At 46.7% G+C, this 24,335-nt stretch overlaps 1 protein-coding gene across 7 annotated transcripts in view; it reads right to left on the bottom strand.

Annotated features, from left to right (window-relative positions):
- Nucleotides 1–2,887: 2,887 nt before the first annotated feature.
- RABGAP1 (RAB GTPase activating protein 1) overlaps nucleotides 2,888–24,335 on the bottom strand; it is a 164,097-nt gene continuing 142,649 nt past the window's right edge. For 6 of the 7 annotated variants that reach the window (XM_029920012.1, XM_029920015.1, XM_029920017.1 and 3 more), the window contains 7 exons: nucleotides 19,124–19,216; nucleotides 18,578–18,688; nucleotides 9,376–9,480; nucleotides 8,463–8,546; nucleotides 7,712–7,783; nucleotides 5,858–6,055; nucleotides 2,888–4,641 (listed from right to left, as the gene is read on the bottom strand). In XM_029920012.1, coding sequence (XP_029775872.1) covers nucleotides 4,519–4,641; nucleotides 5,858–6,055; nucleotides 7,712–7,783; nucleotides 8,463–8,546; nucleotides 9,376–9,480; nucleotides 18,578–18,688; nucleotides 19,124–19,216 — 786 coding nt within the window. In that variant the 3' untranslated portion in view covers nucleotides 2,888–4,518. Of the gene's footprint in view, nucleotides 4,642–5,857; nucleotides 6,056–7,711; nucleotides 7,784–8,462; nucleotides 8,547–9,375; nucleotides 9,481–18,577; nucleotides 18,689–19,123; nucleotides 19,217–24,335 lie in introns of those variants that run through there. The other variant, XR_003901839.1, reaches the window with a different exon arrangement.

Here is a 24,335-nt window from a genome sequence, read left to right on the forward strand (position 1 = left end):
GTGTTCTGCTTCACCGTGTGACTCAGGGCCCACCTTGTCCCTGCACGCCACGCCCCTGTGCTGGATTCTGAGTGTGCTGGAGCTGGCGGGCCTGGCCCACCGCTGCTCCCCTGCCCCATGGTCACAGTGAACAGCCTGTTGCGTGGAAATGGAGGAGTGAAGGGCAGGAGTGTTGTTGTTCTTGCTCGTGGGCCCCAGAAGAGGAGGAGGAGGTAGCTCTTGAGAGAATAGGTTGAAACGGCAGATCTTGTGATCACGAGTACGTGGCCTTCCACTGCTACCTGCGGTGCTACTTACAGATCTGGGAGTAAGAGCCCTGAGCTCCTCGGGGCGTTCTGACCGCTGGAGGGACCAGCAGCTCATGGGAAGAAGATCAGGAGCTCTGTGGCGCCCGAGCAACCCCTAGAACACAGACAAGAACTTGGAAAGGTCATTTGACTTTCCAGAATGAGTGGTGTGTCCAAGGTGCTAGGCCCCAGTGTGCTGTTGGCAGCAAGGTGCCCTGCTGGTCAAGGGAATCTAGGGGTGCGGGTTAATAACGGCCGTGGGCCCCAAAGTCCAATTTCCTCCCCAATAAGATGAGGAAGGGACAGAGAATTAGTGCTTAAGACTCTTGCTCCGGGAACCACTGCCCCAGCCATTGGGTGTGGTCCTAACCTTTGACCCTGCTTCAGCTTTCTGACCTCATATGACACCCCAATATGACACCCCAAAATGTGTCATATGAGAGGGAGAGTCCCAATGTCAAGTGAAGCGCTATAATGCCATCAGCCTCCCTCAGCCCCTCGAGGACGGGCCTCCCCCAGGTTACAAGGGGCCTGCATCACCTTACTTGGTGTGTGGACTGCTTCTGCTGGGTCAGTCAGAGCCCGGAGTTGTGATCTCAGCCTACTTTTAGCTCCCATGGATTTTCTTTTCTTTACTCCTGCCTTGGGGACTTGGAATTCAGAGCAGATGGGGTGGGGGGCGGCCAGCACTGGGAGACTAAGGAAGATGCCGCCTACTCCCTGGGGGCGCTCCAGGGCTCTGGAGCGGAGCTGGGGTTCAACAGAGCCTGCTCGACAGTCCGCCCGGCCTGTGCCATGCTTTCACTGGCCTCTTGAGCAGCCCTGACAGCACAGTCCAGGAAGATATGTGGCCACAGTCAAAACCATGATCTGAGTTCTCCAGCACGAAGCCTCACCGTCTTGGTCTACCACAGTTCCCTTCAGCCACCTCCGAGTCTGCTGCCATTCTGGGCACCAGCAACTCCCCTCTCACCATTGGGTCTTCTCTGGCCCTGCCCTCACTGTGATGGAGCGCTTCTCCTTTCCCTCCAGACGGCCACAGCCTCCCTCCATGGCCCCTCCTCCTCCTTCAGTGGCGGTGCCTAGGCCTGCAGTCAGCCCTTGTGCACGGTCTCCCCTGCCCTGCAGACTCGGCATCCACCCTGCTGCGACCCAGTCACAAGCACGGCATCAGGAGTGCTAAGGTTCTGAACCCCTGTGGCAGAGCGGCCCGCACGACTCCCGAGCGTCTAGGTTCTGGCCACCTCCCGGCCCGGACAGTTTAAGTCCACACACCGAGCGCTCCATTTCTCTGCCTTTGTGTCCTTCCCCTTTCTCTCACAAGTTTCCGTAGCTTTCCAGGAATTGTCTCCAATCTGGCCTATTTTACCGCCTCTCTATAAGACTCTAGATGTCTTCAAGTTTCTTCCTAAAGGACTGACCGGACATTTCCCAAAAATTTTTTAAGGCGAACTGGCTTAAAACTCTGCAGTGGTTCCCTCCGCCTTCCAACTCCTCAGCCTCAAGGCCTCAACCTTATCATCCAGCCTCGCTCCCTCAGACCACGGCACCTACCTTCCCTTTCGTGCAGCCAAATGTCTTGTTGCTTCTCCATCCCACAACCCCCTTAGGTCATCTGTGCAGAAAACATCCATGTCACTTCATCTGCCTGTCCCCACAGGGCCCCATATACCTGTTTCAGCACTTAGCGTACAGCGTGGCACTTAGTATTCTCAGTCTGGGTCTCAACACAGCTGGGGGACTTCCCTGCGAGCAAGGGCCATCTGAGGGACCTTGGGCCGAACGTGCCCAGGCTGACTGGCACACGGACTCCTTTCTCTGGGCGGGGGCTCAGCTGCGAGGAGAGGGTTACTTCGGAGTCCCTACTCTCCCAGACACCAGGACCTTTGGGACTGGAAAAGCCTAGAGCAAGCTGGCCCTTCTGGACTCCTGCCCCAGTTGGCCAGGAATGTGGATCCCACAGAAAGGTTCTCTAGCCTGTAAATGGCAGAGGGACCCCAAATGTGCTCTGGAGCCACTGTCCTGGCCCCTCACGAGGCACCTGCCCAGTGGAGAGAAGACTGGGCAGGGACGGCACTCACCGCCTTCCCTTCTTCAAGGCCGGGTGTAGAAGGGGTCCTGGAGGGCAGGTCACTCAGGGAACACCGCAGGCTTAGGGAGACTGCTCTTCTTCCTGCTGCAGAGAAGGGGGTGAGCGGGTAAAGAGGGACAGCCGGGGGCCTGCACATCCTTATGGTGTGGGGGGGCCCCGTGGGTAGAGGGGAGCTTTCTGAAGGATGTGTCTGTCTATGCCGCCGTGCTTCCTGAAAGTCTTAGGAGGGCTTGTCCCCAGCCACTTGGACTGCCTTTGCCCCCACAGCTACTTCTCTTGCACATTCACATCTTAGGCCTGGAATACCTGTCTCTTGCCTGGTGAGACACTTTCACCTCCTGTAGGTCTTGCTTAACCCTCTGACACTTGACTAGCGGCCCCGCCCGGAAGCACGCGGAGGGTGATGCCTGTGCTGCCAGCAAGCCTGTCCCCACAGCACCTGCCTGGTGGAGGGAGCAGGGAAAGGGGCAGGAGCACATAATGATGAAGCCGGTTTCTACAAGCGATGCTCTTTGTACCAAAATATTTAATGAATATGCTGTTAAAATAAAACCAACAAAAGAAATAGTAATACAATTTTACTGGTTTATATTTCAGTTCATAAAGTTGACACACTGGAACTACCCTAGCACAATGTCCACGCACCTAGTTTTAGATGGGCTTACAGCTGTGTCGGTAACTGAACAAGGAGGACAGGAAGCGGTGGAGGGTGTGGTTGGGGGGGGGGGGCTGCCGTCGGTACCTCCCTTGTCACAGTGCCCTCAGCAAGCGTTAGTACAGCCCGCAGGAAAAGAGATACAAAACCCAAGAATCTTTACACACAAACCAGTGCCTCTCAGACCTGCTCCCTGCTCCCTGCATGCGGAGACCCAGTCGGCACCAGCCCGTCAGCACATCACTATATAAATTAAAAGGCTAGGTTATTTAGTTTTTTAAAGGTGCTAAAACCTCCGTTCTGTAGTTTTTAAGTGACAACCTCGAAGCCCATCTGAACAGCGAGGTCTGCACCCAGCCACACTCGGGGGAGGGCCCAGGGGCCCAGGCAGCCAGGGAGGGACACAGGTCAGCAGGACGGGGCCTGGGCATGTGCATCCCGCACACGTGTCTGCCAGCGCACGCATACACACACACACACACACACACAGTGCAGTGTTCTCACCTGTACGACCTGTTGTGCAAAAGCACTAGGGACCTTGAAGTGCTGGGGCACTTCCCAGCTCTCATGAGGGCAGGGGAGGAGAGTGAGCCCAGCATGGAGTGACATTAAGTGCCCAAATATCCACATAATTAGGTTGAGCAGATCAGTCTCAGTCTGGGATTTAAACACTGTCAGCTGGGCGTATTGGGAAAGGTATTTATATATATATATATATATACACATACATACACACACACACACACACGACACATGAAGCAAAATAAGATTTGTCCACGTTATGATTACTCCTGTCTCACGGTCTGTAAAGTCACCCAGCCCAGCCCTGTGAGGTTTTGGCAGCTAACACTAAAAAACAACAGGAACTACAAGAGTTGCATAGAATTGATCAGAAACGTGAATAATGCCAAACCCAAAACCTGTGCATTGTGTTCTTTAACAAAACTAGGTGGCTTCAACTACAACCAGGAAACCCTCCTATTTAAAACAAAGTGCTTCTCCGCATCTACCTGGAGGACCCTATGCTGGCACGAAGTAGATAAGAATTATTTGTGTTACTGACCCCTGTCCCCCTCCCCCACAATATATATAATATGTGTATTAAAAAAAAAAAGATTAAAGGTTTAGAAAAAAACCCAAAGCCTGAAGGATCCCCAAACTCTGATGATGTCAGCTCAGCCCTCGGGCTGGGTGAGGCGGCGGCCACACCAGGAGGCGGCCTGGGAGCTCAGGAGGATGGTTTCCCAGAGCGCGTCCAGAGCGTCACGCAGCCAGCAGGCCTGTTAGCATCAGTAGTTAGGAGAGCCTCACCCCAGAGGCTGCCTGCTGCAGGAGCTCTGGCCCAATGACCTACCAACACGCTGCTATGGATCTGACATAGGTACATTCTGGTCCTGGGACATGTCACAGAATCACACATCTGGCCAAAGAAGGCAACAAAAGGTGTCGTGTTTTCTGAAGGTGTCTGGAGGCAGCTGCTTCACTCAGCAAGTCTCTTTCCCTTGAACCCCCGTTGCTGTCTTTATGGAGCTCAGGGTTCGGTTAAACCACGTCTTCTTGGCAGCCTGGACCTCGTTTAGGGCAAGGCCTAAATGGTGCTCCAAGTCCTGCAAGAGGAACAACGTACATGAGCGTGCTGGGCTCCAGGGTCAGGGATGGTGCCTCCCAAGAGCTGAGCCAAGGCAAGAATTCAGGCTATTTCTTCTTGAGATGCCTCTAGAAATTCCCCCAGTCTCCACCTGGCAGAGGAGGATCTGGAATCCCTAGAAGTTCGGGGATCTTCCGTAGTTAAGACCTCTTCATTTCTTGCCTAGTCTACTTACTCAACCTACCTGTGCACCTCCCTCTCTTGTCCACCTATTGCACATCAGGCAGACAGAGCTAATGCTCTGGTTCAATGACCATGTCATTAATTTCCAGCAAAGACGTTAAAGTCTAGACTCCCTAGCAAGACACTTGAGATGTTTCATAATCTGGACCCAGAGACTGTCTGCCAGCTCAGCGCCCACTTCCACCCCTGCCTCCCTGGCACTCCTCACTGGGCAGGCCCTCTCCTCCCTCTGCTGCTCAGCACGCCGTTCCCTCCACCAGGAATGCTCACTGTTCTCTCTCTTCTGCAGCTGCAACCCTTGTTCATTCTTTGACCACAGCTCGCATACTGCTGCCTTGGTGGTGCTTTTCCTGATTGTCCTGGACAGTCACATAAGCCATGTCTTAGCTTTGCAACCCCAGCACCTAGAACAGGGCCTGGCAAAGAGCAGATGCCCAGTGAATGTGTGCAATCTGGGAGACCAGGCCCTAAGCTTTAGTCCTGAACTTGGTCCCTTCCACGCACAGTGCTTAGGGCCCTCTCTGTGCTCTGTATTGTACTGGCCATGCAGTGGAAAGATGACCTAAGCAAGCCCACTTCCTTCACCGGAAATGGAGGCTCAGACAAATCAGGTCTCATGTTCAGTCACAAAGCTAGTTAGCTGGGACACTGTGCTAAGAGCCCTTTCTGGGCATTATCTTATTTAGTCTTCAAAACAAACTATCAGATAGGGGCCCTGATCATCTCCATCTGCACATAAAGACTTTGTAGAGAGGTTCAGTATTAACCCAAGATCACAGAGTTTGGAGGACAATTCTCTTTATGATAAAGTCCAATTCTTATGACAGTTCAAATACTAATTAGACATCCACTGGTAAATTGTAAGTAATGGGCTTCTGCCCATAGGGATTATGGTCAAAATTTAAAAGGGGGGGGGGGGAAAAACCTAAGCCATAAAGATCATGGCTGGAGTTTCCAGCCCACAAGGGCAGGCCCTGGGCCATGGCCGTTACCTGGATCTTACACTCGGCTTCCACCAGCTGCAGCTTGGTCTGTGCCAGCTCCAGCTCCATCTCCCTCAGCTGATTCTTGAGTGTCTCCTTCTCCTCATCTGTGTCCTCATCTAAAACTTCCTTGGCCGAGCTCAGGCCCTTTACGCGACCTTCCTTGTTGAAAAATTCCCGGCAGCGCTCACAGTCATCCACTTTTTGCTGAAATTGAAGGTCAGATGTGAAAAGGCAAAGAAGAGAAACCAGTCCTACAGGAGGGTGTGGGCATCTCCTTTTTGGGGAGCCAAGCGGTGGCTTCTTGGTTGAGCATTACAGCTTCTGAAAAACTACGTTCTCTTTGGCAGATGCCCTACTGCACAAGCCATGTGGTAGGGATCATACACTAAAAGCAATAAAAATAAAAATATCCTTCTACCTTGGTCTGGTCAACTCACTTCTAGGAACCTCGGTTAAAAAAAAGATGAAGACACAGTGGGTAGATAAAGATTCATGTACAAAGATTCTCACTGCAGAATTTGAGATGGAAAAAAAGATGGGGCGGGGGGGGGTATAAACTATCCAACCGCTGTGGCAGAGAAGACACAGACTGTGCTGTATTTATACTAGAGAGTATGTATGTAGCCTCTAGAAAGTCTCTGAGGAAGTTTTCACAGCATGGTGCAATGGTTAAATGCTGGGTGAACCAGGACACAGAAATAGCTGTAAAGCATGGTTGTAAATATTTACCACACTGCATCAAAGTATGACCGCCCTGCCTGGGAGAGACCCATCTCATGTTCCTCTAAGAAAACTCTGCCGATTAAACTGCTTTAGAAAGACCTCAGTTACAAACCATGTCCGAATTTCACAGATGTAAACGTGGGAAAAAATGAGTATCTTGGACTGAAGAGGTTTTCGTATGTTGAAATAAACACAGAACCTGCAAGAACATACACTGAAGTGTTAATAATGGTGAAGGTTAGTAGTGGTTATGTGTGGGTAAATACAATTACAAGGGTTTGTTTTCTTACATTTTCCAAATTTTCTGCAATGAGCATTAGCAGTTTTAGGCTCAGATAATAAATTATATTGAAGAAACAGACACTGCGGTTTACACACTACTCAGGACAGATGCCAGGTGCCTCCGCTCCGGGTTCACCGCTCCTGTGTGTGCGAGGCCGTGAGCACAGAACCCTCCCACCTTCTTGTCCACACGTGTGTAAGTATGTTAGAAAAGCATCTTTTGGTAAACTACTCATCTCAGAAAAGTGTGCTAAGCGCTCTCACACAGGCACAGCATGAAGAAAGCAAGCACCAAGTTATAAAAGCTCCCAAACTGGCAACAAAACAAAAACATTAAAAAAAGTTAAAAGTCTTTGTTGTTTTGGGATCCAGTGTAGCAGCAGGAATTGAGCTCAGAGGGGGAGTGTCCCCAGCGTACAGAACACAGGGAATGACAGGTGACACCTTGGGGTCCTGGTCTGCGCACCCCCCACTGCAGGTGAAGCCCGCTGCGGGCAGGACTCACTCTGTGCCCTGCAGTGCTCACCTGCTGCACTGACGACAGTCGGAAGTCCTGGGTCACTTCTGTTTTTTGTATAGTTGCTAACGATGTTAAATGGATTTATAAGGAAAAGGCCAATTGTATTTTGAGACCAAAACCAGATCTTTGGGTCCCCTCTGTACCCCCTTCTGAGGAGACCGGCGCATGTCAGCTGTCCGCCAGGCTGTGACAGGAATCTAGCAGGGCATTCGCTGGCTTCTCTCACTTGTGACATCAGAGTGAAATCAAACTACCCTCTCCCAAAATCTGATGTGCTGAACAAAGCAGAAAATGAAGTAGGTTGTATACAATCTCTTTGGTAAAGGAAAACTCACCCGGATTTTCTCAATTTCCACTTTATTAGCTGTCTGCTGCTTCTCCAATCTTTCACTCAACTGAGAACAAATCTAAAGAAACAAACAGAATGAGACGATCTCTTGAGCAGTGCCATCACCTGCACGGCCTGGGTTTGGGGCGAGGCCTGCGGGGCAGGCCGGACGGTGCCGAGTGGAAGAAGACAGTTCTTCCACGCCAGGCGGAGGAGTCAGAGGAGGCGCAGAGGCTCCTTTGGCTGGGCCACCTCCGCATCCGTGGGCTTAGGACTCCAGGAACCCATCAGTGCCCCACTCCATGGCCAAAGGTTGACAAACACTTGACAGACTCATGAGCCAGCACGAGATCCAAGTTTAGGAAAGAACAAGACCAATTCAGTTATGTTCTTAAAACCCAACCAGCCAGGCAGAGAAGTGGTTCTACACCCTATGAGCACAGGGGAACACAAGGCCATAAGAACATAGTGTGGCTTTCATTTATTAAATGCCTACTTATCGGCGGAGGCGGGGGGGGGGGCGGGCATGGTGCCAGGCTCTCTACAGGCATGATCTTACGGAATCCTTGGACAGTTCTCTGAGACAGTGATCATTTCTCTTATTTTACTGTTAAGAATCAGTGTGGTCACTTGCCCAGGGAAGTGCAGTGACCCATCAGTGCAGGTGGCAGAGCCGGGAAGCACAGCGTGTGGAGCGGACATGCTTATCCAGGGCTTCCAGAGCATGTGGCCCACCAACAGGGCACTCACTCACTCACCTGCTTGTAGTCACCAATGATAGAACTGTTTTTCTTAATCTCAGATTCTGCTTTGTCAAGTTCCCGACGACACATTTCTTTTAACTGCACATATTAAAAAGAAGGAAAAATGAATGTCTTAAAGGAAATATAAAGTTCTGGCACTAAGTGCTTAGATCTGGGCTTTCCAAAAAGTACCTGACCTACTCAGGAAGCGCTCAGTTTCACCTGCCTGGTGAGGGAGAGACCAGTCAAAACACTTCCAGAAAAAGATCAAACCCCATTTCAGAGTGGGGCTCTGGCTAAGGCTCCCCCTGCCGGTGCGCGAACCTGAGCTGAGGACCCAGCATAAACCAGACAGACTCGAGCTCATCGAAGAACGGCTCCTTCCTCACGATGAAGAGAACGCCTTGTCCTCTCTCACTCAGGCAGCCCTGACAGAGACTAGAGAGCGTGAGTAGTACAGAGAACCGTGGGGGCACCTCCTACATGGTGTGAGGCATCCAAAGCTCTTCCTATGGCTGCGGGTCTGTGCCCACCGTGAGTGTGCAGAGTCGGCTCCGGACAGACCTTGCAGCGTTTGCTCTTGGGGGGGATGCCAATGGACTGACAGGTAGGGGAAGAGCTAGACATCATGTGATGGCTGCTTCCCTTCTGCAGAAATGCTACAAGAACTCTTCTCTGTCACACTCAGATGCTGACACACAGCAATTTCTCCTGCCCCAAAAAAGGATGGGCTTTGCCCCACTGTCTCCTGCTACGCTCTAATTATTAACGACCATTATGCTTTACACAGTAAATTTAAAAAGCCTCTGGAGAGAAAGCGAAGCCAGCTGTCTGCGGGTTCCCCGTGGCAGCAGGAAGCTGCCAGCTGGACTCACGACTCTCCAGCACTTACAAGACACAGGCATGTGGGGGAGCCGAGCTCCCTTACCTGAGCAGACTCATCTTCCAGCCGTCTTTTCTCTTCTTCTGCATCAATCAACTTCTGTTTGGTCATAAGCAGCTCCTTATTGAGTGCATCTGCCTTCTCTTCAGCCTGAAACATGTAAGGGATGCTGTCACACAAGAATCGAGAACCGGACGGGGTCTGAATTGGCCAGCCCAGTCCATTTTACTGTGACCGGGAAAATGATCCAGAGAGGGGAAATAATATGCCCGCAGTCACACAGAGACTAGACTCACGCACAAGTGCCTGGCCCAGTCTCCTGCACAGACATTGTGCACGACAGCGGTTAGGAGCTCAGCCTTTGGCATCAGATAGCCTGGGCTCAACTCCCATCATTCCTGGACCATGGGCCAATTGGATAAGTCACTGAGAATCATTCTGAGCTTCAGGCTCGTCATCTGAGGGATAAAGCATAGAAAGGACTCTGCACCACACCTCAAACACCATAAACACTCATTAAAAGGTAGCTGTCATTATTTCAAATAGTAGTGACAGATCCTGGTTTCCCTCAGGACTCGAGTATTTCCTCTGCTTCATCAAATAAGTTCTGCACCTCATTCTCATCACTCAAGAAAGGGGGCTACCACCCTCCTAGCACTCTCTTTTAATTATCTGAAATGGCCACCCTCTACCCCAGTGTTTTTTGAAAGTGCAGTGGTCTGGTGGGTAGATCTGTGGGTCTAAGTGAAAATGATACTTCTATGTCAGATACAGGAGTCCCTGACACCAGACATTCCAAGGACAAGTGAAGAAGGAGCATGTCAGAGGGCTGAAGCTCCTAGTTCCAGAGCACTAGATACACGAGGGTCTCTGCTGGCTTGTTACATACCAGCCTCCTTCTTAACAACGGATGGATGGTGGACTCTCCGAATTAAACAGCATTTCTGATGTCACCTAGTTAAAGAGGTGTCATGGAGCCCCCGCACTTTCCACCACATCACCTCCTCTGATGTATCTTCTCTGAGGGGATCAGGATCCGCAGGGCTGGGGCCTTACATGGAGAACTGAGAATGGCAAGATAATGCAATCTCAAAAAGCCATTAATTACAGGCAAACTGCACATGCGTGCAATTAAGTGGGGTCTAAGAGTGAAGGCCCGTCCATTCTGGTGAGTGGCTTGTCATCTTCTACAGCTCAAACCCAAGAAGCAATCAAAAGGGAAATGAGAATCAAACAAGAGAGGAAATAACTAGTAAAGAGAGTCAAGTCCTGTTAAAGATTTGTTTTACTTCAATCTGTAGAGCAACCTATTACCTCTCTTTTCTCTCCCTTGGACTCAGCTATTATCTTCTGAGCACAATTTGGGGCCTGCAGCACATGTGTACGTTCTGAGTTACTCATCATCACTATCACGGTACTGATTCTAAGAAGTGTGAAACACCCAGGTTACAAACTGGGTCTCTGAAGTCAAGTCTTCCCTGCACACCCTAGCTTCCCAGTTTATTAAAAAAGCAAGTGGCGAAGTGACTCCTCCAAGTTCTCACACCACATGTAGCAGAGCTTCAATCTACAACCAGGTGACATTACATTAAGCCCAGTGTTTGTGCCATTAGGCCAAGAGCTGACTCTCAACACTGTGTGAAAGGGGGGTGCACAGAAACGAATGGCCTGGCCTGAGCAGCATCCCACACTCCTTCCACTCCGTCTGCGTAAGCACAGAAGAGGGACGCTCTAGAGAGAATAAACACAAATCTGGACTTCCACTCTGGTCACAAAGGACTAAAAAGGACCAGATTTACTCACCCACTGTAAACAAAAAACTGGATGAAACATATGAAACTACTGTTTTCAGACATTGAAAACAATAAATGCAGAACTGTGATTCCTGGGAGAAAGAAAACAAGATGAATCCTACTACCACCCTGGATTTTTACCTAGAGGCACATTCTGGACAAGAAATAGGGTGAAGGGTTCCAAACAGCTATTTCAAAACATCAAGGAGGCAGAGTTAAGGGGCCAGAGATGCTGAGGTGGCTAGAAGCTGTGAGGCCGAGGTCTGGAAATAAGAAAGCTCTGGCATAGCTAATAAGGTAATAGAGGAAACAAACAAAATCATGAAAATACCCAATTAAACCAAGGAAGGCAGAAAAGGAGAAAGAAAAGAAATAAAAAGCAAATGCAATGAATAGCTAATAACAAGATGGTAGACTTAATCTACCATATAAATAGTTACATTAAATGTAACTGGCCTAAATATTCCAGTTAAAAGGAGGGGATTATCAGGCTGCATAAAATAAGCACGACCCAACTATAAGCTGACTACAAAAGACCATTTGAAATATAAAGACACAGATATGTTGTAGCTAAAGGATGGAAGAGGATGTACCATGCAATACAATGAAAGTTGGAGTGACTATATTAATATAAAACAGAGCAGATTTCAGAGTATTACCAGAGATAAAAAAGTGGCATTTCATAATAAGGGAGTCACTCCACTGAGTACACTAAGAATCTAAAAAGTACGCATAAATTCAAATTACAGGAAATAAAAGCTGACGTAACTGAAAGGAGAAATAAATGCACAATTAGAGACTTCCTCACTGTTCTCTCAGTAAGTGATTGGAACAAGTAGAGGGAAAGCCAGTAAGTTTATGGAAGATTTTAACAACACTCAATTTGAGCAAAGTGACATTTGTAGAACACTGTACCCACAACAAAGGAACACACACATTTTCCAAGTGCATGTGGGACAGGCACCCACACAGAGCAAAAGGTAGGCCCCTAAAAGCATAAATACATTTTTAAAGGAGTAAAATGAGATAGGATATATACTCCAATCACAGGTGAATTAAATTAAAAAAATTAACTATGGAAAAATTTCTGGGAAAAATTGCTAATAGTTACAAATTAAACAACACAATACCAATCAATTCACAGGTCAAAGAAAAAAGAACAACTGAATGAAAATAAAAACACAATCTATCATAGTGTTGAATTCAGCAAAGTCCCTGGGTACAAAATCAACATATAGGAATCGGCTGCATTTTTATACACAAATAATGAAGCAACAGAAAGAGAAATCAAACTGATCCCATTCACAATTGCACAGAAAACCATAAAATACCTAGGAATAAACCTAACCAAAGATGTAAAAGATCTGTACAATGGAAACTACAGGAAACTTATGACGGGAACTGAAGATGACACAAAGAAATGGAAAAATATTCCATGCTCATGAATTGGAAGAATAAATATTGTTAAAATGTCATTATTACCCAAAGCAATCTACACATCCAATGCAATCCCAATCAGAACTGCACCAGCATTCTTCTCAAAGCTAGGACAAATAATCCTAAAATTCGTATGGAACCACAAAAGACCCTGAATAGCCAAAGTAATATTGAAGAAGAAAACCAAAACTGGAGGCATCACAATCCTAGATTTTAGTCTCTACTACAAAGCTCGAATCAAGACAGTATGGTATTGGCGCAAAAACAGCCACACAGATCAACGAAATAGAACAGAGAACCCAGAACTGGACCCACAAACGTATGGCCAATTAATCTTTGACAAAGCAGGAAAGAGTATCCAATGGAAAAAAGATAGACTCTAACAAATGGTACTGGGAGAACTGGACAGCAACATGCAAAAGAATGAAACTAGACCACTTTCTTACACCGTACACAAAAATAAACTCAAAATGGATGAATGACCTGAATGTGAGATAGGAAACTGTCAAAACCCTAGAGAAGAAAGCAGGAAACAACCTCCTTGGCCTCAACCGCAGCAATTTCCTACTTGACACATCCCCAAAGGCAAGGGAATCGAGCAAATATGAACTATTGGGACCTCATCAATATAAAAAGCTTCTGCACAGCCAAGGAAACAATCAATAAAACTAATAGGCAACCAATGGAATGGGAAAAGATAGTTGCAAATGACATATTGGATAAAGGGCTAATATCCAAGATCTATAAGGAACTCCCCAAACTCCACACCCGAAAAACAATAATTCAGTGAAGAAATGGGCAGAAGACCTGAACAGACACTTCTCCAAAGAGGACATCCAGATGGCCAACAGACACATGAAACGATGCTCAGCGTCACTCATCATCAGGGAAATACAAATCAAAACCACACTGATACAAACTGATGCCAGTCAGAGAGGCTGAAGTGAACAAATCAGGAAAATATAGATGCCGCCAAGGATGTGGAGAAACGAACACCCTCCTACACTGTTGGTGGGAATGCAAACTCTGGAAAACAGTGTGGAAGTTCCTCAAAAAATTAACAAAGAACTCCCCTATGACCTAGCAATAGCACTGCTAGGGATTTATCCAAGAGATACAGAACCCCAATGTTCATAGCACTTTCAACAGCCAAATCATGGAAAGAGTCTAAATGTCCATCAACTGAGGGATGGATCAAGAAGATGTGGTTTATATATACAATGGAGTACTACATGGCAATGAGAAAGAATGAAATCTGGCCATTTGTAGCAACATGGATGGAACTCAAGGGTGTTATGCTACATGAAATAAGTCAGACAGAGAAGGACAGATACCATATGTTTCTACTTATAAGTGGAACAGGAGAAACTTAACAGAGGACCATGGGGGAGGGGCAGGGGAAAAAGAATTGGGGAGAGGGAGGGAGGCAAACCATGAGAGACTCTTGAATACTGAGGACAAACTGAGGGCTGATGGGGGAGGGGGAGAAGAGAAGGGGGGTGATGGGCATGGAGGAGGGCACATGTGGGGATGAGCACTGTGTGTTATATGGAAACCAACTTGACAATAACCTATAAAAGAAAAAAAACAAAACAAAAAATCTTAAGAAAAAAAGGAATCCCCAAGTTTCCTTGGAATGCAAGGTTGGTTTACATTAAAAAAATCAAATTATGTCACCATTTTTACAGAATTAGGAGAAATAGTAAATAATCATCTTAACAGATGCAGGAAGAATATCTAACAAAACTCGACACCCATTCATGACAAAAACTCAGCAAATAGGAAGAAAGGAGAACTTCCTCAACCTGATCTCTGAAAAACCTACAGGTGACACGTGGGACAAGGCAAAGAAGCCCCGTCTCCCATTCAACACTGTCCTGAAGATGCTGGTTGGTGCAGGAAGGCAAGGAAAAGGCCTAAAGACTCAAAAGGAAATAAACTGTATTCTGAGAGGAAATGATTGTGTATGTGGAAAATCTTAAATAATAAACAAAAAAGTTATTAGAATCATAAGCAAATTCAGCCAGGTCACAGAATAGAAGAAGGTCATGTAATCAGTTTTATTTCTATTTTAAAATTTTAAAAGATTTACTTATTTTGGGGGGGAGCACAAGCAGGAGAGGGGCAGAGAGAGGGTGACAGAGGATCTGAAGCGGGCTGTGCAGTGACAGGCGGACAGCAGTGAGCCCAATGTGGGGCTTGAACTCATGAACCATGAGATCGTGACCTGAGCTGAAGTTGGACGCTTACCAACTGAGCCTCAGTGGTGCCCCTAATCGGTTTTATTTCTAGAGACTAAGCAAGAAACAACTGGAAAATGCACTTAAGAAAACAGTATCCTTTACAATGAGTTTAAAAACGTGCAAGTCTTGCTGAAATTGAAAAAGACCCAAATAAGTGAAAATTATAACCTATGCATGGATTGGAAGGTTCAATTATTATTTAGATGATAATTCTCCTCAAGCTGATCTATAGGTTCAATGCAACTCAAAATCCCAAAAGGCTTTTATTTCTAGAAGTTGACAAAGTGAGTTTCTTACTTATGTAGAAATGCAAATGACAGAAGGGCCAAACTGTTTTTTAAGAACAACAACAAAGAGGACCCCCATGACCTGTTTTTCAGAACGTAAAGCTACATGAACGAAGACCGTAGTGTTAGCGTAAGGGGGTACACAGACCAATGGAGCAGGGATGGAAGGGAGGAAACCCATACATACAACTGGTTTTTGATAAAGAGGCCAAAATAATTCATTCGGGCAAGGTTTGCAAGCTGCTCAAGGTCACAGGTCTAGTGTGCAGTGCAGCCAGAACTCAAATCTCAGCAGGAGGGCTCCGGAATGCTTCCCTTGTTCTGACACTGCACTCAGTGCAGACTGTAAGTGTGCCAGCGGGGGTTCAGGTGTGGTCCTGTTGGCCCTGTGCCAGCTGCCTTGTGCAATGCCTTAGATCTGGGCATTACTCCTGTGTCACAGAGGAGAAAGTATGGCTGAGGTCACCTAGGGATCCAGCAACTAATAATTTCCACGTTAACGTAAGTGACAGATGAGGAACAATAAAAGTGACATAAAAAACATCAACTGGAAAGAGTGTTCTGGAAACTGCTAAGTCACATACCAGAATTTTACTCTAGGATGCAAAAAGGGAAAAGCTAAACATAATGAACTTCCTTCAAAAACCTAAGTACCTGAAGGCCAAAAACAAAAAAAAGGGGCGAGAGAACACCACAGTCCTCCCTTTCACTTCAGAGCCTCAGCTGGTTTTCAGAGATGATTCAAAAGAAGGGCGAAGACAGACTCGTGGGGAAGGTCTCTCTTCATAGTGGAGACGGCTGACACTACAGGATGGGACCACAGTCTGATGTTCCTGAGACCGGAGGGCAGCAGGGCCCTTGCTCCTCTGAGCCAACTAAGGAGTGTGAGCTCGGACGTCAGGCCCTCTGGGTTCCAATCTCAGCGCTCTGCCACTGACGGACAGTGTGATCCATGTCAGACAGTTTACCTCTTTTGCCTCAGGTCCTCAACAGTAAAATGGGGGGCACACTTCATCCCTGACATAACCTGGGTTGTTTTCAGGATCTGGTAAGATAGTAGGTAAAAAGCACTTAGGGCAATGCCTAGAACTCATTAAGTGCTCAAAAAAAGGTCTGCTGTTAAGGTGTCACTATCTATGGTTTCGATAGAGTTAATGACATCGAATTGTAGCTTCTTGCTCCTTATTTACCTTTTTTTTTTTTTTTTAAGTTTATTTATTCTGAGGGGGAGTGAGAGGAGAGAAGGAGGAAGAAGGGAAGGAGGGAATCCTAAGCAGGCTCTGCAATGTCAGCACAGAATCCGACCCCACAAATGGTAAGACCAAGACCTGATTCGATATCAAGAGTCAGATACTTAACTGACTGAGCCACCCAGGTGTATCTCTTTTCCAGCTTTATTTTGGAGACTGTGGCATTGTAGAAAAGAGTGGGGGCATTCCAATTCGATGGGCCTGGGTTAGGTTCCTGGCTCTGCTTCCTCTGGGGCACCTCCATCTCTCTGAGTCTCAAGTTTTATGATTATTTTAAAAAGTCCTCATCCATAAATGGGGCTGCTGAACTTCCTCACAAAGCTGAGGCATGATTATGAGCTATTAGAAGTGAGCAAAGTGCTGGTCACAGTGCCTGTCATAGATATCAGGAATTCGTATTATTTCTACTATGTCTCACGTTGGTATCAGGAATGTTAAAGGATAAAACAGCTTTTAGGGGCAGGTTTCAAGAACATAAGAAGTCTGCGAGCCACCTTAAACAGGGGCACACCAGGGTGATTACTGGGCCTGTCCAGTGAGAATGCAGCAGCCCCAAGTACACCTCCACCTGGATCTTAGCTTAAGTCGCCTCTTCCTATCATTCCTTTCTAGAACACAGAGCTCCTACCCAGGACCCGACTTCTTCGGTCTTTTTCACCTTCTTTCGGCAGGCTCTCCAGCTGCTGTGGAGCCACCGCAGGTGTGCGCTGTGGCCCTGCTTCAGCAGTTCCTGCTCAGTGCAACCCAGCTCTCTCCATGCACTTGGCAGAAAGGCCTGAACAGGGAGGGGATGATTCTATTGTGTTCCTGCAAAGAACAGAGGGCATGCCGGGAATCTGCACCATAGGGAGGGGACCCGAACCTGATGGCCAGACAGTGGTAGACCAAAAGGCAGAGCTCTAGGTTCTGATTACTGAGGGCTAATGACCTTGAAACTGCCTCCCTGCAAGAACTAGAAAAAGGAGCCTTCCTGGTTCCGTGTAGTTTTGTGCAGCAGAGGCGCTAACACTGCCTGCGGCTGACTGTGTTTGGTGGCGTTTTCCCACTACACCAAGTCCTGGCGTTCTCACTGTCCCCTGAAACACACGATTGTTCCACCTTCACACATTTTACTCTATTTGGAAGGAGAGTAACTGCTATTAGAATACAAGTCTGTCCAAAAATGTTCACTCCATTATTCTGTTTCTAGAGAGAATAAACCCAGCAGATACTGCCATCTCGCTCTCATCTCACGTGTAAGCCACCTTGAGAAACTAACGGAAGCATGGACTTCCAAAGAAAAACAGAAGATAATATTTGGTAGATGTCAAGGACCCTGTGAAGTTCATAGATCTTATGGGGTTCAACATATCATGTAAGTCCCCTGTGAACCCTCAACAGCCTGAGCCTATCTCCAGAACCTCAAGAAACCAATGAACAGAACAGTAATCTTAGGAGCCTGATGAGAAAATCTGAGTCAGATGTTGGCAAACTACGGTCCATGTGCCAAATCCAGCCTGCCACCTATTCTTGTAAATAAAGTTTTATTGGAACACAGCCATGCTCACTCTTAACTTACTGTCTACGACTACTTCTGTGCCAGTGGCAGAGTTCGATGTTGCAACAGAGACCATACGGCCCACAAAGCCTGAAGTATTTACTACCCGTTCCTTCACAGAAACATTTTGCCAACTTCTGACCTAAACAACGGATGAAAGACTGAACTTGTTCAAAGGAAGGCTTGTAATATAGAAAACGGACAAATACCCTGCCAGGAAAGCCATCATCATGAACTTTAAGATTAGGAAAAGCAAAGAAAGAACATCTGCCAACTGAAATTACTGGTGAAATTGCAAGCTGCCGAGGCACTGAACCTTGTAACTATCAGCAATGCTTATTCAACAAGCACCTAACATGCAGGATAACAGAATCTCTTAGGGAAAGGAAGTAAATTATAAGGATTACATGCTACTGTCAATTGTGAGGGAGTACGAATTGGTCACAAGGTGTCTCCTCAAACAATGATGGGAAAGGACTTTGAGGGCTGGCCATTTGACAAGAATGGGGGAAGAGGGCTTAACTGAAAACCCCTGAAGGGAAGGAGGGAAGGAACAGTGACAAGACAAGTGGTATCACAAGAGAGACCCTCTGTAGGGGATGCGCCAGGACAACAAATAGTACCATTCAGGGACTGCACTCGATGAGGGCAGAAGCCAAGAGTTTCAGCAGACTCCATCCCTCTGCCAAGTAAGACTCACGTTATCCAGGTCCTTGCGCAGCGCAATCTTGCTGGTCACCAGCTCGTGGGCTAAGTCATCATTTTCCTGTTCCAACCTCATGTTAGCTTCTTGTAGACGCCGGTTCTCTCGCTGTAATGTAGAGAGAAACCAGTTATGCAACATGTGTAGATCTGATGGAAATGACAATTTCTCAGGGCTAACCCTCAAAACTCACTTCTGAGTCCTTAGGAAATCATGGGAGGAGTGGCTGGTCCTAACGTGCTGGCAACCAACAATTTCTTCTTTTCTGTCTCCAGTGAGAAATACCTAACTGGTTCCAGTGACCCTGTCAAGCAGCTCCTTCTAATTAATTGTGACAAACGTCCACTGAACTGTGACAACCTAGGCAGCTGGTTTAGAGCACAACAGATCATACTTTCTCATTTGCAAATTCAGACTGAAACTTGAACTTAGAAAGAGTGGAACTGAATTTTAAAAAGAACTCAACAGAGCTAGTTACAGGCACAATCATATGCAAGGGAAAGCTGAAAGGTCTTCACACTGCCGGGCCATAAGCAAACCAACCTCAAATCGCTCGATAGGGTCTTCTTGTTGGGCCTGCTGTTCCCGCATGGTGTGATATTCTTTTTCATATTTTTTCAACTTCTTCTGACTAATCTGTAGGATAAACCACAGCACAAATTAAAAAGTATCAGAAAATGGTGGGTGTCCCAGGGCCTGCACTGAAGACCAAGACCTCTGCTGACCTGAGCCTCTCTGGTCACTTGGGGAGTGGTGTTTCCTATTTGTGGAGTGAATCACTGCCCTGGGGTATAAGCCCAGGACACAGATTTCTTGCTCTTTCACTAGTGTCTACGGTTCTGTGGGGGATAACTGCTTCCTAAGATTTTTCTAACAGTATTAGAATGAATACCCTATGAGGACCCTTCCTACCTGAGTTCTGGGTCCTGTTCCTAATCATCGCTTTCCTCCTCCACCATTTTACTTTGCACACACCAGCACTAACACAAGGTGCTTTCGATCTGTGACCTCGGGACACCTCTACAAGACATGGTATTATCATCCTCATTTCATAGGCAGGTGAACTGACAGACAAGGAGGTTACATAACTTGACCAAGGTCACTCAGTTAGGGACTGGCAGATAGGGGATTTGAGCCCAGGCAGCTAAACTCCAAGCAAAGTCCAAGCTGAGCTCACCTTACAATCCTCCCACCTATCACTTTTCCTCTCGACTAGCTCCTCCTGAGCTGCTTTCAAATAGACACGATTCTCTCTGCCCTTAAAAACACCATTCTGCTGACCGCTCTACTTAGCTGCTCTTTTATCCCATAAAACTTCTGTCCTCTCTCTCCTCCTTCTTACCAGCCACAGCAAACCACAGGTGTATACATTTCACTTCCATTGCTTCATGGGCTCTTTAATCTCTCTAAATCAAGCTTTTGTTCTGACTGCTCTATAAAAAGTACTCTCTTGAAGGTCACTAGTGGTTTATCACTCCATCCACTGGGTCCTAATTCTCCCCAATTAGACTTCAAAGTTCCTGCCTTTCAATCTTTAACGTGACCAATGGCCTCTTCCCTCCAGACAATCTTTTCTCTATTTTCTTGGTTCTCCTTCTACCTAAACAGGTCCCCTCCCCTCTTATAGGCTGGGCCTTTTTCTTCAATCTAAACATAACCAAGGGCATCCTTTCAAGATGCAACTCTTACACTTCTGTTTGACTCCTTCCTCTAAAACACTAACCCATTCCCTGTGGTATTTTTAAAATTACACTTTTAAAGACTGAAATACAAGAAATAGTGAAGGGCTAAAATAAATACGTGCAATTTAAGCGAACTCTCATTCCTTCCCAAAGCTTCAATAATCAGCACAGCACTGCTGGCTCACAAATCACTCTTAGCCCCAGGAATTGGGGACCTCGGAGCTAGTCTCATCTAATGTCCTTATTTTCTAGACAAAGAAATGGAGCCCTAGGAAGGGAGTGGGGCGGCCCCAGTGTGCAGCATCTCCAAATCCTGTTCCATGAGTCCCCTCACATCTTATGTGAGCTGCCTGGGTGCTTCCTACCATGCGTTCTATGGATCCTGCCCCTCTTGGACGTTTACAGGTCTGCCCCAATCAGAACTTACTCCTGGAGTCTGGCTCTTGCCTACGGGAAGGCAGCCAGGAACATAACACTGTGCACTGGCTGCAGTCTAGAAAGATGCCCATTAAACACTTGGGGTGAGACCACAAGCTGGAGAGTGACACTTTAAAGCCAGATCTTCTGCGGTTTAAGGCCGATGCTGGGGTAAATGTTTTGTGTACATAAGTGATTCACAAAGAAAGCACCTCAATAAAACACCTGTGTGATCAGTAAATTTATAAGCAACCTTAACAGATCAATAGTAGAGAAAGAGAAAAGAAATGAGGCTTGTGGGCAGCAAACACTTCCTCCCCGTGTTCTTTGCCGTCAGTCTGGGTAAATGACAAGGGAGGACAGTGGGTGTGAAGCTCCACCTAGTACTTTTATTAAAAAAAAAAAAAAAGAGTTGACATCAAATCCTGCAAAACTTTCTCACAAATCTTCTGGATTCTTCAACTTTTCATTCTCATTCTGGGTTAAGGAAGAGCTGTTTCCCCCATAAACATACATTATAAAAGACTAATTACAAAATCATTTCTTCTACATTTCCTTACCCCTTGTGATAAATGTCTCATTCTCAGAGCGGAAGGGCTGATTCTGCCTCAGCACTGGAACAGCAGTTACTGTACACTGAGTTCCTGACAGATGTTAGAACCTTTAACACATGCTAACTCATTTGGTTTTGACATTTTCCCAATAGGATCCAGGCATTTCTTTATGTAATTCCCACATTTTGCAACTTTTCTGCCTTGAGCATGATTTATTTTTGTAATTAAGTAAACAAAATAAATGCTGCTTAAAAAGAATTCTCATAATTATTCTGGGTTTCTCTAACACAGAGCTCTCGCTTATTTCTCTAGATGACTGTCCCACCTGTGCTTCTCAATCAGTCATCGGGGGTCACCCCTCAGGACTGGACATAAACAGAGTTCCACCATCCTCCTCGCAGGTCCAGAGTTCTGACTTCACCTGCTCTGGCCTGCTCCCCTATTTCTCCTCCTCACTTGTTTCTGATCTCCACCCCCACTTCCCCACCTTCCCCTCACTCCCACCACAAACAAAAAGATAAATAAAACCAATACTGCTCATAACAGGTTCACAGCCGATCCTGACTTCTGCAGCATGTGCGGCTATATACCAGAGCCAACTAGTTTAGGCTGCCTCTCAGGAATGGACCCCATGAAAACGCAGATGCTTGATCCCCGAATGGGCAACCAACAGGTACCAGCAGCAAAATCACCAATTCCAGCCTCCTTATTAGGCTGCATCCAGGAGAGACCAGCACTTCTCAGCCTGTCTGTCCTGTTGTCAGTGCCTTCTTTAGGCCGGAACTGTCTCACTCATCGTTGTCCCTGTCCAGGCACAAAGAGAGTGCCCAAAAATGCTTGCAAAACTAATGAGGACCTCCCTTTTTTTTCACCAACCTTTCTTCTAAATGAAAACGGCAAGCGAAGTGAACACTGTGCAGGCCTGGCCCCCCTGCCTGGATGGCCCCACACCTGGATTACTCCTATCCACCTTCCAGACCAGAGCTCTAACATCACTTCTTGACTGACCCCTTCCCTGGCACCTTCTTCCCGTATCAGGCCAGGTCTTTATTATATATTCTCACAACATCAAGTCAATTCTTCCATGGTACCTAAGTTCACAATTATTAATTTATATGCTTACTTGGTTGTCTCTCTTCCCACTGGGAAACAGACCATGTCTTGTTTTGCTTACCCTGTATCTCCGGTACCTAGCTCAATGCCTGGAACATAACTGGGACTCGATAATCAAATGCTGAACAAATGAGAGTCAATGACTTTCCTTTTAAACTAATAAGGATGCAGCAGGACATTTTTTTTAATCCAACAGTTGAGCACTGCCGTGTGCAGTGTTCCTTGTGAGGCACTAGTGATACAAAGATGTACACAGGACACAATATGCAGGCTCCACAAGGGCAGGGACTCTTATTTACTGTAAAATTCCTAATGCCAAGGTACACAGCAAGCATGAAAATACTCAATGAACAGACATAGTCCCCATTCTTAAAGTCTAAGGTTCATTTTATCTGTCTCTTATACCACAGCATCTAATTAAATTGAAAAAGCAGGGGAGCTAATGGAATCTGCCCCAGAGCTCTGAATCACACCTACTATTAGTGGACTCCTATCAGAAGGCTATGGAAACCACAGTTTCACACACAGAGGTATTTTTGCCCTCAAAGAAGCTTAATTTTGAAATTTGTTGTTTAAAATGTACTTTTGGGGGTCAGGGGACACTCTAATCTGCGATAAGACTACATTTGTAATTTAGGTAAGACTGATTTTGTATCCCACTGCAAGTTGTGCACGGCTTCTCAATACTGTTGGAGACAGTACTACTTTGACAGTCTCCTGAAAGCCATGGATCCAAAAAGCACTATCGCCATAAAACAACACAGAAGCTGGCCCTGCCCTCATCCTACAACAGCAATAAAGCATTCTGCATGCCATTTCTGAAGACTCATGAGCTCCCTGAGCCACCCACAGTCCCAGGTTAAGAAACCCTGAATCAGAGAGAAGGTGGAGACTTAGATCATGCCAGTGTGAGAACCTGAAAGAAGTACATATTTAATCCCAACTAGTGACTGGGTCACTAGTCATTATCTGTCATAGGAAATGGATGATGCTCTCTTAAAACATGTGCTCGCTGTCCCAGGAGAGCTGGTACTGATCTGCGGGAGAAAGCAGGAGAGTGGCTGTGGACACGGGTAGGGGGGAGGTGGGAGAGCCTGACACTGTGAGTTTGGGCTTTGTAGGTGGACAGACGCAGGCTGGAGCCCTAGTTTCGCCACTGGCTTACTCTGTCATGGAGGGTGAACTGCCTTATCTCAGCCTCAGGTTCCTCATGTGAGAAAACTCCAACAGTTTTTATGAGGACCACTGTTAGGAGGACTGCATGGTATAAAGGATATCAGGAGCTCAGGAGAGTGCCCAACACATGAGGTCTTTTTAATAAAAAGGGTAGATACTGCATGTTATTATTAGTATCTTCATTCAGGGGGGCGTGGGTGGCTCCTTTAAGTGTCCAACTCTTGGTTTCAGCTCAGGTCATGATCTCATGGTTTGTGAGATAGAGACCCACATCAGGCTCTGAGCTGAGAGCCTGAAGCCTGCTTGGGATTCTCTCTCCTGCTCTGCCCCTCCCCTACTCATTCTCTCTCTCACACAAAAATAAACTTAAAAAAAATCTACATTCTTATCTTGAATCAGAGACAGAGTTACCCTCTGAACATGTGTTGCAAGCAATGAGCCACTTAAAACCCATCTAACACGTAAGAACAAGAAATAGGCTGTGGATAGGAAACAGGAGCCGATTTCCAAGTTTAGTTTAAAAAAACTGTTGCAAGGTCAGAATCCCCACCGGGCTGGAGTCATAAGTGCAGGAAAGATGGGAGGTTGAATATTAGTAGCTCTACATGGCAGGGATGAAGTATGTTGTATGGGGGAGTGGGTGGGTGCGAAGAGGTCCGGTATACTGAGGAGGTCGTGACCCCAAAGTCTTCACTGCTTAATAAAGAAATCTGACATAAGTCCATCGTCCTTTGTTAGGATGCTTGAGGCGGAGTCTGCACTTTTTAGTTACTGATAAAAAACTGTGAGATTTACATAGGACTTTCAAGATAA

The sequence above is a fragment of the Suricata suricatta genome, chromosome 13, assembly GCF_006229205.1.
Source record: "Suricata suricatta isolate VVHF042 chromosome 13, meerkat_22Aug2017_6uvM2_HiC, whole genome shotgun sequence".
In the NCBI taxonomy this organism is placed as follows: Eukaryota; Metazoa; Chordata; class Mammalia; order Carnivora; family Herpestidae; genus Suricata; species Suricata suricatta.